This window comes from Pinus tabuliformis, chromosome 5_2 (assembly GCF_031772625.1).
Source record: "Pinus tabuliformis cultivar Carrire ecotype Pingquan chromosome 5_2, CPIR1, whole genome shotgun sequence".
Lineage (NCBI taxonomy): Eukaryota > Viridiplantae > Streptophyta > Pinopsida > Pinales > Pinaceae > Pinus > Pinus tabuliformis.
Window position 1 is genome coordinate 935,161,740 of NC_142306.1, and position 15,142 is coordinate 935,176,881.

General features: G+C 36.9%; 1 protein-coding gene across 4 annotated transcripts in view; it reads left to right on the top strand.

The window, feature by feature from the left end:
• Positions 1-14,811, top strand: part of LOC149162339 (uncharacterized) — a 63,299-nt gene extending 48,488 nt beyond the window's left edge. The window contains exons 1-6 of one of the 4 annotated variants that reach the window (XM_089437223.1): positions 3,203-3,738; positions 11,721-11,992; positions 12,122-12,776; positions 12,884-13,083; positions 13,171-13,415; positions 13,509-14,811. In XM_089437223.1, coding sequence (XP_089293349.1) covers positions 11,721-11,992; positions 12,122-12,776; positions 12,884-13,083; positions 13,171-13,415; positions 13,509-14,266 — 2,130 coding nt within the window. In that variant the 5' untranslated portion in view covers positions 3,203-3,738 and the 3' untranslated portion in view covers positions 14,267-14,811. Of the gene's footprint in view, positions 1-3,202; positions 3,930-9,172; positions 9,409-11,720; positions 11,993-12,121; positions 12,777-12,883; positions 13,084-13,170; positions 13,416-13,508 lie in introns of those variants that run through there. The other 3 variants (XM_089437221.1, XM_089437222.1, XM_089437220.1) reach the window with 3 other exon arrangements.
• The last annotated feature ends 331 nt before the right edge of the window (positions 14,812-15,142 follow it).

Here is a 15,142-nt window from a genome sequence, read left to right on the forward strand (position 1 = left end):
TATGTTTGCTTAAAAAATCGTGGCACGACCAAAATGGAAGCCAAGCCAAGGGGGAGCTAGTATGATGATGCTCATGTTCTAGCTTCTCATATGTGTTTCCAAAAGGGTCCAATATTGGGTGCATAAATGAGAACATTACAAAACCATAATCCATAATAGAAAGATGCAAACAAGATTGAATATTGTATGTCCTTTTTGCTTGCCCACTGAATTGATTGAATATTGTATGTCCTTTTTGCTTGCCCACTGAATTTGATAGTGTCAACCATCTTATAGCTTAACTTACGATATATCTAACTAAAATGACAAATATCTACTAGAAAATGAGGGGGATATTTGATAGGTTAAATACAAAACTAATTCATAATTCTTCGTAGGATGAACCTAATCCATAAATTGATGCTCACAACAAGGTTAGAAAATGTTAAAGCCATATTAGAAATCAAAAAAGGTGGATGGGATAAATATATATTCTTCCTAGGAATTGATAAACTAGATATTCATAAATTATACAATGCAACAAATGAAAAAAGGCTTTTGGAGCCAAAAAAATACAACATGATCTAAGTCCTCTTAAACTCTGTTACGAGCAATGTTAAAGGCAATCTCAAAAAAGGAACCCTAGAAAGAGGAATGAAAATGCTTGTCCCTATTCTCTAAGATTGCAGGCTACTTTTAGTATACATTTGGAGACTAAGTAAGGTAGCACTGCATTCCTATGCACATAAGCATGACAATTAGAGCACACAAACTCACCAATTATGAATAGGACCTTGATGTCTTCATGACCATATTACTGATAGAATATATTGATTCTTTCTGAGAATCTACCAGTTTGGTAAGTCCGAGTCTTCCAATAAATGATGTAAATTGCAACCACAATACCAATGCTCATACCCAATAACCCAAATGCAAAATAGATTGTGCTTTGTGGTATTTCAAGACTTGTTAGTCTTTATCTCTTTTTGAGACTTCTAGGGTGACCCTGTTGCACGTATTCACTCCCCCAATGCAGAAGGAACAAGATCAAGTAAGTGTTGACATAGTGGGTTGCCAGTTTAGATAAGTAGTTATAGTGGTAGTTGTGGAGGGGGTGATAGTCCCAATAGAGGTGCATGAGATGGTTTGGCAGTGGTGGAGGCACTCACAAGGGTTTTAGTGGCAGTTGCATAGACAAGCTATTACAATGGTTGTTGTGGAGGATGCGACAATCCTAATAAAAACGCATGAGATGGTTTTCGCAGTGGTTGAGTCTCAATAAAAATGCAAGAGGTCATTTGACTCAATGGAGTGAGATATTAATTCATGTAAGAATGAAACAATGTGAAGTCTTCATCCATTACATCCAAATAAAGAACAACAAGAGTACAATTCCTATATATATATATATATATATATATATTTTTTTTTTTTAATTTATATTAAATATTATAATTGTGCAAAGAGGTGCTCTAGCCTAGTATATAAAAGATGTTGTAATGTCCAATCATACTATGTTATATAAACATTTTAATTCAATCAAGTTATATATATATATATATATATATATATATTTTTTTTTTTTTATTAATTAAAATATATTGATTTAGAACACGGGTGTGACTACTTACAATTCAATTCCAAACACCAAAAATCCTGAGGCCAGAGTTGGTGATGAGACTTGCTTTCATATTGCTTGTATCCTCCTACACTACAGACGTATAGGTGATGCTTCTAGAGATTTGAACACGTGGGAGACTACTTGCAAATCGATTTCAAACACCAGAACTCCAGAGGTCGAAGTTGGTGATGGGACTTGCTTTCATATTGCTTGTATCCTCCTACCCTATGGACATATGGGTGATGCCTCCAAAGATTTGAACTCGGGTGGGACTACTTGCAAATCGGTTCCAAACACCAAAACAAGACTACTTGCAAATGGATTCCATACACCAAAACTCAAGCCGGAATTGTTGATGGGACTTACTTTCATATTGCTTGTATCCTCCTACCCAACAGGCGTATGGGTGATGCCTCCAGAGAATTGAACACGGGGGGGGGGACTACTTGCAAATCGATTCCAAACACCAAAACGAGACTACTTGCAAATGGATTCCAAACACCAAAACTCAAGCCGGAATTGTCGATGGGACTTGCTTTCGTATTGCTTGCTTGTATCCTCTTACACTATTATTAACAATAAAAAATAAAAAAATAAATTGATTAATGATTAATTATTAATAATTAAACCAACCTATATCAAATCTCAAAAATTACGTCCATATAAAGTTTAGTATCTATTGTTTTTCTAAATTAAACTCTCTCAATAAAAAAGTTTATAAGTCAAACCTTAACTAATTATAAGTCAAATCTCAACTAGTTAAACTCTCTCAATAAAGAAAATTTGGTGTCTTATGAGATAATGTTGAGTGAAAGAGCAACTAGATAATGTTGAGTGAAAGAGCAACTAGATAATGTTGAGTGAAAGAGCAACTCCCATCGAAACAATTACTATGGTGCGACTCATAAGATTTCTAAAAAGAATTGAGCAAATGAGAGTAGGTAGATGGCTTAATGTTATCTTCAATGAAGGCATGAGTGAAAGAAGAAAACATGGATGAAACACAACTACATATGGATGCAAAAATGGAATATCTACCTCAATGCTTGTCCCACAAATAGCAAGGAGCTAAAGGGTTTTGTTAGGGAGAAGTTTGGTAAATGCGGATAGTGAAAAGATTTGGGTAGAAAGAAGAAGTACTACATTGAAGAATTCAACATGACATGTGATCTACAACAAAAAGAGTTCATTGGAACTAGCATTCCGTGGAGGGCAAAGGTTCCTATTGCTCAATTAATAACCAAATTGTCTTTTTGCATGTCTGAGCAGTAGAATTGGAAAAACATTTCATTTAAAAAGTGATGTATTCAAAGACATCAGATAAAGTTATAGGAAGATACTTGCATCAATTTCTTGACATTATCTTTTGGGTAATGAGATGGTTAGAAAGAAAAACAAGTTCATCATGAAACAACAAATAATTGAAAAATTGAGCTAATTCATATGAAAAAAAAACACTAATAATCCCATAAACTATTTTTAATCTCATAAACATCAAAATATCATTTCATTGTTCAACACCAAGAGGTTCATTTTCATAGCTCTCGCCTATAGTTTTGACACGCGGCTCCTCTTCTCTCACCCGAACCGTTGATTGAAAGCTATGCTAAACTGCACCGGCTTCTGGAGCGGGCGATGTTGTGCAACCTTAGTGGACTGAGTGCCACTTCGTTCACCCGAACTGTTTGTACCGATTTCAGAAAAGGGAACCTACCACCACGGTGTATTTAAATTATGGCTTCAGCCTGCTCGATATCGGAGCAGAGTAGCTGTAAACGCAGAGTCTAACCCATGATGGAAGGAGTGGTAAGCGCAGAGTCTGTTTTTTTGCTCATACTCCACAGCAACTTCGCCTGTTGTCCGTGTTTTGATCACCCAGCAGCAATTCAAGAAGCAGTGCAGCGTTGCAGGTTGCCTCTGATCTGAAAAACTATTTTATGTCGGCCTCAACAGCAGTCTCTCTCCACCGCTGTCTCCTATTAAGCCAAATGAAAAAATCCCCTCTTGCTTTATTCAGTTAGCGATTATGACATAGCCAAGGACGAAAATAGTATATGAAGGACATTAAGATTTAAACCCTTGAAGGGTTTTCTGCAATTTTGGCGATGGCTTAGCGAAGCATATGAAGGGATAAATAGGTAAGGTTTAGCATGAAGGAAGGGTCAGGGCTCTTGAGAATGGTCGATACCCACTAAAGCTAGCGCTCGATTTGAGCTTTCATTTCATTTTTACTCACATTAGGTATATTCGTTTCATCAATCTGCCATTCAGGGCGCCACCAAATGCCATATCTGTGACTATTTTGTGCTTTATCCAGGCGCTTTTGGAGGTAATCCTACTGTTATAGTCCCTGTTCTGAATTGCGTTCTTGTCATTTCAATCAATTTCTATTTGTTTATCAGTTGAGTATTTTCCGTTTATAATTTTAGTCGTTGTCTGAACTGGGTTCTTCTTATTTCTGCCATTATTTCTGCCATTGATGGATTGACTATTAGACTCAAACAAATTAGAACGCCGATTTTTCAAATTTAAATTGAGAAGGTTTCTTGCCAGATTGCTCCAGACATTGAACGCTCAACCTGAGAACTGATAGGATGAAGAACAAATGTTGATAAGTTTCAATTTTTTCTTGGGTTGTGTTTCGACACACAAGAGCTGGATCCAAGTTTTTGTTGGCAGAGCCAATGTGGCCAATCTTTTTGATGTCTATAGTAACTGGAAGAACAGCAGCATTATTGCCCCCCTCGTTTTTTTTGAGGTTTTGATATTGGCACACAACTTACTTTTTTCTGAAAGCTGACGCGCATTGCAATGTGTATTCAAATTTCTGGCAAATGTACAATTATTAAGGAGCACAAACTCAGCGTGTGCAAACACATCATGAGTATCGAACAGTTCATCAAACACATCATAAAGAGCACAAACTCAGGGTGTGCAAACACAGCATGAATACAAATACAATAAGAAATGATTGCGTTGTCGTGAAACTCTTCGGGTTACATTTTCTGCAATTTTTGCGATGGCTTAACGAAGTATATGAATAAATAGGTAAGGTTTAGCCAAATAGTTCGCTAAATTAAAGGAAGGGTCAGGGCTCTTGGGTATGGTCAATGCCCACTAAAGCTAGCGCTCGATTTGAGCTATGATTTCATTTCTACTCACATTAGGTATATTCGTTTCATCAATCTGCGATTCAGAGGGTCACCAAATGCCATATCTGTGACTGATCTTGCTTTATCCAGGCGCTTTTGGAGGTAATCCTACACTTACAGTGTCTGTTCTGAATTGGGTTCTTGTCATTTCAATCAATTTCTATTTATCTATCATTTGGGTATTTTCCGTTTATAATTTTAGCCGCTGTCTGAACTGGGTTCTTCTTATTTCTGTTAATTTCTATTTGTCTTTTAACCGGCTTTTCTCTATATATGTTTCGAGTCCCTGTTTTGTACTGTGTTCTTGTCATTTCTATTAATTTTGATTTTCTCTCTACTCATTATCTTATATATATATCAGAACCTGTTGGGTCATTGCCATACTTGGCGAATTCCTTTTTTTTAAAAGTTGGGTTCTCTCTATTTGATGAAATTATGCTTGGGCGCCTTAGGATAAAGTATTCTGAACTCAAAATTTTTCTTTTGGTTGATTCCTTATCTGCATTCGGGGAGCATTCTAAGCATCTTTTGATCTGTAAATAGGTGAAGCGAGGTGAAGGGGAGGCATTTTAGTCTTCTGGCTGAAAACCATTGGGAAGTTCTCGGTGTAGTTCCACCCCCTGTAACTTATTTCCTTTAGGAGCCTGGTGGGAAGTCAGTAGCAGGTTATTGGATTTGAATTCTTAATAGAAAGTAAATGGTTAAGGTTAGTAATTGTCTTGCTTTTAGCATCTATGCTAAGAGTATTTAAACCAAGGTTGCACGAAACGGGGAAACAGGTATGAGTTTCCGAAACGGGAAGTGATACGAAACGTGACCTCCCCAAATTTTGGAAACGGGGAAACACGAATATATATATATATATATATATATATATATATGGACATTTAAGAAATATGTGCAATCATAAAGCATATATGATACATTTTAATTTATTACATTATGATAAAATTGTCAATTGTCAATGCATAAACTATAAGTATCTAAATTTACATCACATTTACTCATGAATAATCACATAATGAAAATAGAAATATCCAAAATCAGCCACGAGAAATTTCTAATTTTTTGTCTCGTGCTTGATTGGGAATCTCCTCGTACATAGTCGAATGACCTTAGTGCTCTTTATTAAATACAAGTTTCATACCCTAGTACCCTACATTCTTTTGATTATTGGGAGTCTCCCCTGCATAGAGTGCTTGGTTCTCTCGATGAAATACAAGTTCCATACCCTAGTACATGATAAAATCCAATGGAAACATTGCAAGCCCCCCAATCCTGAAATCCTGAAAAACAGATAAGTCTGCTGGATTTTGAGTGAGATCTAAAATTCTACTTTCTCCATATGAAATCCAATGAGGGTGAAACCACTTTTAAACATCCTGAGTCATTTCATGATAATGTTAAAAATTTAAGTAAAATGATGAAAATGAAAAATAAAGGAGAATGATGAAAATGAAAAATGAAGGAGAATATCACTTTTACTTTAAGAATTTAACATTACCATGAACTGCATATCAACACTAGGGCAAAAGTTCACTTTTATAACTCTAGTTAGACATCTGGAAGCAACTAGAAGTCACTAGGCTAACGTAAGAATAGATTAGAAAACAAACAAATAAATAAAAAATTAAAAAAAACGCAAGTAAATGCTGAAACGTGGGTCGTACGGCCCTGAAACGCGTTTCAAGCCGGAAACGTGGCCAGTATGGGTTGAAACGCATTTCAGGGCCGTACCAAATGCGTTTCAGTGTTTCGTACTTGTTTCCGTACGAAACGCCCTCCTACCCCATGTTTCCTGCAACATAGATTTAAACACCATCAAATATCAATTTCCCTTCTTGTAATCTTAAATAGGGTCTCATATGGGTACATGACAGTTATTCCCAGTTATATATTTATACCATAGAAATATATCATCCATATGGCCTATAACAGTGTTTATAGGAGCTGACGTCCCAGTTATACGAAAGTGTTTGATGATAAAAAGTTTTGGAGTTGTTATATGGCTGTGGTTTGATCAGCCCTGCCCAGATTTGAAGGGTGGTCCCTTACAACCCTGGCCTTTTTTTTTGTAGCGCCCAAAGAATCATACAGTCTACGCTCAATCTCCTTGGGAGTTGCATGAAGGAAGAGCATCTTTCCAAACTCGTTTCTTATATTACATGAATACTTAATATCAGTGAACTAAATACCTAATGCATACAATTAATGCCTCAGTATTGAATAAAAATAATGCAACCAAGGTAACAAAAATGAGGTAAATTTATGATGGATTTATTCCTGTTTTGTAAAATATTATGTTATCGAAATTTGTTTAAAGTCAAACTATTAACTTGAAACATGCAGAGTTCTGATAGTAAAACTCACTGTCTACTTTAAGATATGTTCAAGATTCTCTGTAGAATTAATTTACAATTTTACATCATTTCATTGTGAAATGTAAAATATTAGTAAACTGGCCTTGTAAAAAACCAATGCAGAAAATATTAAAAGCAAATAGTTGTTCTTCATTTAAAATCTCTCTTTTCGGAGGAAAACAAAGGTGTTCCACATGAGACTGAAGATAAAATCTCTCTTTTCAGAGGAAAACAGAGGTATTCCGCATGAGACTGAAGATTTGTTGGAAGATAGATCTATGCCGTTAAAGTTTGGATTGCATAACCACACAGCAAGACTGGAGGCATCAAATTCGACCTTTTCACTAAAAAATCTGAAGAAAGCACATGTAAAGGTTCCAACCTTTGATGAGGAGGAAATTGCTCTGATAGGTTGCCTATTCAGAAGTGCCCCTTCGCTGCAAACAGTGACGCTTTCGCTGCAAAAAATGATGCCTACTCTGCCAAAATGCTTCCAATACACTCATGGGCAGAGCTTCCTAAAGCAACTTCTAGCTTTGAAAAGACCTTCTGAAGCAAGCGTATATGGCAGAAAACCACGAGGACTACTGCCTGAGATGCCATATGCCGTAATACACGAAGAATCAATTGATTTTTGACGTAAATAAATTTAGATATTGCTAGAATTTCATGGCAAATACATTCTTGCGTTGTGTCCCTCTCAACTATAAATACCAAGATTATGTAAGCAGCACTGCTAATGCTTTTTCATGTTTAGAATCTAGATATTGTTAAAACAAATACAGTCTTGCGTTTTGTCCCTCTCAACAATAAATACCAAGATAATGTAATCACTATTCCTAATGCTTTTTCATGGTATAAAATTGTGTGCATTGTGCACTGAAGAATCCCACCTATATACGAATGATATTCATTACACCCATATATGAATAATATTCATTAGTATGAAAGTGAAGCATTTTTATTTTTGTTATCAAGTATCTTCCACCGAGCATCCCTTATTGCGTTTTATATTCCTTCTCTGTTACACTTTTGACTGATTGCAAGCTTTTAAGCCATTCTCCTTAGTCTTTTGACTTTAAAGTTAGATGATTTGTGTAAGTAATGTAAGATTCACTTTGAAGTTAGATGATTCTCTTGGATTTTTTTTTTTTTACTTTCAAGTTAGATTATTTGTGTGAGTAATGTTAGTTTCACTTTGAAGTTAGATGATTTGTGTAAGTAATGTAATGATCTTACAGGGAAGAAGCGTGGGTGTTTTTATCTCATTTGGCAAAGTCTAGATTTATTTTCCTTTTTAGATATGTAGATTACCTTTTTAGATCTCGCAGGGAGCTGGTTGACAGGAAAAAACTTCACAGAAGCATTTTATGCAACTTGCTTTCCCCTTACACTCTTTTCTAGTGCAATCGATCCAGGTTGGGCATTGGGTACTGCTGCAAGTGCAATGCAAGGCTTGTTAGGAATGCTTGTTGAAGGGGAGGGGCTGATAATGTCAACTAGTGCTTCCTTGAAGCTGCACGTTTTGGGAGCATTGAGAAGGTTTCTTGCCAGATTGCTCCAGACATTGAACGCTCAACTTAAACTCTTTGCTCCAGATATTGAACGCTCAACCTGAGAACTGATAGGATGAAGAACACATGTTGATAAGTTTCAATTTTTCTTTGGGTTGTGTTTCGACACACAAGAGTTGGATCCAAGTTTTTGTTAGCAGAGCCTATGTGGCAAATCTTTTTGATGTCTATAGTAACTGGAAGAACAGCAGCATTATTGCCCCCCCTCGTTTTTTTTGAGGTTTTGATATTGACACACAACTTACTTTTTCTGAAAGCTGACACGCATTGCAATGTGTATTCAAATTTCTGGCAAATGTACAATTATTAAGGAGCACAAACTCAGCGTGTGCAAAAACATCATGAGTATCGAACAGTTCATCAAACACACCATAAGGAGCACAAACTCAGGGTGTGCAAACACAGCATGAATACAAATACAATAAGAAATGATTGGATTGTTGTGAAACTTTTTGGGTCACAGTTTTCTGCAATTTTGGGGATGGTTTAACGAAGTATATGAAGGGATAAATAGGTAAGGTTTAGCCAAATGGTTCGCTAAATTTAAAGGAAGGGTCAGGGCTCTTGGGAATGGTCAATACCCACTAAAGCTAGTGCTCGATTTGAGCTTTGATTTCATTTTTACTCACATTAGGTATATTCGTTTCATCAATCTGCGATTCAGGGCGCCACCAAATGCCATATCTGTGACTGATCTGTGCTTTATCCAGGCGCTTTTGGAGGTAATCCTACTGTTATAGTGTCTGTTCTGAATTGGGTTCTTGTCATTTCAATCAATTTCTATTTATCTATCAGTTGGGTATTTTCCGTTTATAATTTTAGCCGCTGTCTGAACTGGGTTCTTCTTATTTCTGTTAATTTCTATTTGTCTTTTAATCGGCTTTCCTCTATATATGTTTCGAGTTCCTGTTTTGTACTGGGTTCTTGTCATTTCTATTAATTTTGATTTTCTCTCAACTCAATATCTTTTATATATATCAGAACCTGTTGGGTCCTTGCCATACTTGGCGAATTCCTTCTTTTTTTTTTCTTTAATTTGGGTTCTCTCTATTTGATGAAATTATGCTTGGGCACTTTAGGATCAAGTATTCTGAACTCAAAATTTTTCTTTTGGTTGATACCTTATCTGCATTCGAGGAGCATTCTAAGCATCTTTTGATCTGTAAATAGGTGAAGCGAGGTGAAGGGGAGGCATTTTAGTCTTCTGGTTGAAAACCATTGGGAAGTTCTCGGTGTAATTCCACCCCCTATAACTTATTTCCTTGAGGAGCCTGTTGGGAAGTCAGTATTGGGTCTGTGCAGGTTATTGGATTTGAATTCTTAATAGAAAGTAAATGGTTAAGGTTAGTAATTGTCTTGCTTTTAGCATCTATGCTAAGAGTATTTAAACACCATCAAATATCAATTTCCCTTCCTGTAACCTTAAATAGGGTCTCATATGGGTATAGGACAGTTATTCCCAGTTATATATTTATACCATAGGAATATATCATCCATATGGCCTATAACAGTGTTAATAGGAGCTGACATCCCAGTTATACAAAACTATTCAATGTCTGGAGCAATCTGGACCAACTGAGCTAACTATAGGGGCTGAGTTTTGTCTGTCTTCTTGCAATTAGAGGAATTGATTTTACTTCTTCTCACAGTTCTCCACTACTAGTAAGTTTTGTCTCCCCTCATGCAATTAGAGGACTCCATTTTACTTCTTGTCACCATTCTCCAACTCCACTCACATTATTCTGATTTTATAGCCTGAATATTTGATGATGCTATCTGCTATCAATTGCAATCATTAAAGCTTCAACAAACTTGGTGGTTTTGCAGAAAACTGTGACCCAAAGAGTTTCACGACAGCACAATCATTTCTTATTGTGTTTGTATTCATGCTGTGTTTGCACACACTGAGTTTGTGCTCCTTACGATGTGTTTGATGAACTGTTCGATACTCATGATGTGTTTGCACACGCTGAGTTTGTGCTCCTTAATAATTGTACTTTTGCCAGAAATTTGAATACACATTGCAATGCGCGTCAGCTTTCAGAAAAAGTAAGTTGTATCAATATCAAAACCTCAAAAAAAAACGAGGGGGGGCAATAATGCTGCTGTTCTTCCAGTTACTATAGACATCAAAAAGATTTGCCACATAAGCTCTGCTAACAAAAACTTGGATCCAGCTCTTGTGTGTTGAAACACAACCCAAAAAAAAAAAAATGAAACTTATCAACATTTGTTTTTCATCCTATCAGTTCTCACGTTGAGCGTTCAATGTCTGGAGCAAAGAGTTTAAGTTGAGCGTTCAGTGTCTGGAGCAATCTGGACCAACTGAGCTAACTGTAGGGGCTGAGTTTTGTCTGTCTTCTTGCAATTAGAGAAATTGATTTTACTTCTCACAGTTTTCCACTACTAGTAAGTTTTGTCTCTCCTCATGCAATTAGAGGAATCGATTTTACTTCTTGTTACCATTCTCCAACTCCACTCACATTATTCTGATTTTATAGCCTGAATATTTGATGATGCTATCTGCTAGCAATTGCAATCATTAAAGCTTCAACAAACTTGGTGGTTTTGTCCTATTCGGCGATTGGAAATTTGAGTATGAAAGCCAGACAGTTGATGTATCTTAATTCGGATCCTGTTTCCTTTTTTTGCAACGTAAAATTTTAATTTTAAATATATATTTATAAAAAAATTTAAGGGTAGGGTTCTGATTCTCTGATCCTTTTGCCAATTTTGATTGCATCCATGGTTTGTGTAACTTTGGTTTTTATAATAATCTTTAAATTCCTAGTGAAGGCTTTTTAAAATCTTGTGTTAAGTATATCTGATTTGTGCCCCTTTAGGCTGTAGGGTAATGTTGAGATGAACACTTTTGCATACAAGTACGCAGTTTATACTAAAAATGATCTGTTGTTCTATTACCATTGTGATTTATTCTTGGTTTTGCCTTTGTGTAAGAAGTTCATGGTATCTTGTGTGAGTGAGCTTTTACTGGTCTTTGTTCTTCATGTAATGTTTGATATCTTATATGCAGATGGCAAGATGGGATGATATTCTGACACTGCCTGTGCAAGAACCATCCACTATAGAGTTCTCATCATCTGACCTCAATTGGTTTAAGGTGGAGGGTTGGCGTCAAAATGTTGATAATGTTGCTCGCATTCCATTCTCCAGAGTTGAGGACTTTGTGAAGGGAGAGTGTTCCAGTGCTGAATGTCCTACTAGATTTCGTGTTGAAGCAAGACGGAAAAAGGCAGAAGGCAGTTCATATAAGCCAAGAGTTGATGGCTATCTTGAATACATATTGTAAGTTTTTTTTTTTTTTTTTTAATATTTAAATTTCATTGCATCAGTCTACGTTTTTATGCCTAAGATGGAAATATGTTTCATGCCTACGATTTTAATCAGTGCGTATATTTCTTTGTACATGCATAGATATTGGTGCTGTTATGGCCCTGATGACCACAGGAAGGGTGGAACGTCTCGGCCTAGCAGAAAGTGTATTAAACCATCAAAGAAAAAAAGTGCTGGACGACCACATACAAAGAGAGGCTGTTTGTGTCATTTCATTGTGAAACGCTTATATGCTCAGCCATCTGTTGCCCTTATCATATACAACCAACAAAAGCATGTCGATAAGTCTGGTTCTCCTTGCCACGGACCGCTTGATGACAAGGCCATTGGAACACGGTTCATGTATGCTCCCTATATCTCAGAGGAGCTTCGATTACGGATAACATCGATGCTATATGCGGGATTTTCTGTAGAGAGCATAATGCAAAAGCATATGAAAGCTATTGAGAGACATGGTGGTCCTAGTAATCGTGATGATCTCCTCTCTCACAATTATGTACGGAAATTAGAGAGGGATATTAGACGGTCGACATATGAACTGGACTCGGATGATGCAGTGAGTGTTAAAATATGGGTTGAAAATCATCGAAGCAAGGTATTCTATTACCAGGGCTCATCTGATACTGATGCTTTCATTTTGGGAATTCAAACAGAGTGGCAACTACAGCAAATGATTCGTTTTGGAAATAATAATCTATTAGCGGTGGATTCAAGTTTTGGGGTTAAAAAATTTAAGGTTTGTATATGCCTCATTTATTTATTTTTCTTCTAATTTCTTTTTAATAACTTAGGAGGCATGTGAAAGACCCATGGAAAGTATTACCTTGTTTGTTTCCTATGCAGTATCCTGTTTATACTCTTCTTGTCTTTGATTCAAACCAAATTGCAATTCCCATAGCATGGATTATTTCTGCAAGTTTTTCAAGTCATGATGTTCACAAGTGGATGAGAACACTTCATGATAGAGTTTGTGCGAAGGATTCCTTGTGGAGGTTGAATGGCTTTATTGTTGATGACGCATTGACAGAAACTGCTAAAATTAGGTGTGCGTCTTTTGTTTATGATTTGAGTGTATCCATTATTAATAATCAATTGAAATAATCCTTTTGAGATCATAACTTTCTGTTCAGGGATGTGTTTCAGTGTTCGACTCTGTTATGCCTCTGGCATCTTCGGCGTGCATGGCATAGGAATATCATAAAGAAATGCACCAACTCTGAGATGCAGCGGGAGATGTTGAAGCGCCTTGGGCACATTATGTACAGTACATGGAGTGGGTCAAATGTTTTGGATGCTATGGAGGATTTTATGGAAGATTTTATAGACCATAGTGCCTTCTTGGAGTACCTTAAAGCGCAGTGGATGCCAAAAATAGGTATGGAACCTTATTTTCAGGGTTTGACGTATATTAAGGCAATCTCATTTTCCAACTAAAGCTAATGTGCTTTTCTGTGTTTGAACTTTGTAGAGATGTGGGTCACTGCAATGAGGACTCTTCCACTAGCAAGTCAGGAAACATGTGCAGCCATTGAAGCATTCCATTCCAATTTGAAGTCTAAGATGTTTAATGAAGCAGACACAGGTGCATATCAACGGATTGATTGGTTGGTGCACAAACTGACTACTGAGGTGTATTCATATTATTGGTTTGACCACTTCTCAGAGGAAGATGACTTATGTGGATATATGAAAGATGGAGAACTTGCTTCCATTTCATGGCATAGGGCACTACACATTGCTAACAGTGATGTTACTTTGAGTGACAAATATCTTAAGTTTGCTAAGGTGGTTAGCCAAAGTGATCATTCACAGACACATACTGTGTGGAATCCAGGTATAGAGTTTGCTATTTATGATTGCTCATGGTATATGTCGGGAAATCTTTGTAGACATGTTATTAAGGCTGGTATGGTTTGTCACAATTGTCAAGTGGCTAGACCATCAATGGCTATGCAGACGTATGATCAATCTCTACATAGTTTGTTACAGTGTCCACCAAATGGATCAATTGTTCTTGACCATGCTATAGCACTCGCCATTCATATGCAGCAGGATCTCAAGAGACTGTTGGGGCCATCAAACCACAGGGGCACAGACCCTCCACTTACGCTGGTTCCTGGGATGTGGGTTTGCAAGAAGAGTAGAACTAAAGGTAAAGTGAGTACTGCAGAAGGTGACAATAAAGCTATTAGCCACAAAATTGCTTCGGAAAAAAAGGCTGACTGAAGCACATAAGGATAAGATTTGTATGCCCCTCCCCATGCTCCAACTCTCCAACCATCAGGGCCACTTGAGCAGCCAGGTTTCTGTCAGGAGTTTCTTCTTCATGGGCTTGGATGCTACTAGAGATGGGACCCCTTAGTCTTGTGCTCCCCCCAGGATCATACAGCCAGGACCTCTCAACGCTGGCCACTCCACTGAGGATATCATCTGCCAGTGCATTTGCCCCTCACAGATATGGAGCCTGTGTCATGGTTCCCCCAAACGTCCTCAGGAGCCAGATCTAGTTTCAGTACTAGCAGGCCTGGATATTCTCTCCTCTGTTACATGCATTTAGAATCTTGAATTTTCACCTTTTATATTTTCTCTTGGCTAGATATTACCTTTAACTAGAGACTTTGTTCTTTGTCTTTTATGCATTTAGTATTGATCTTGGAATTGGTTTTGCATTCCCACATTGTATTTACGTTGGATATACTATCTCATCTCATATTATTTACTCAACTCTGTATTGCTCTTTTATTTCCATAGTCAAGTTTTCACTAATGCAATCACAATGGCAGCATTCTCTGTATTACTCTTTTATTGTTATGATTTCACATATATATTTTGAAACTTGTAAAGTGTATGTGGGTGTTGAAATCATTCATTGGATAACAAGTGGTGGTAACTTTAGACCATATCTCAGATTTTCTGCACATTTATAATGCATGTATGTGTCACTCAATGTGTTTGTGCATGCATGTGTGGATGTTTGTGCATTCAATATTAATTAATTAAAAGTAACTGATAGAGATTGGCGTTGTTGTATGAACCAATGAATGCCTACAACTTTAGAAGAGTAGCCTTAGTAGGAGAATTGTCTCAGAAATTTCTTGCCTT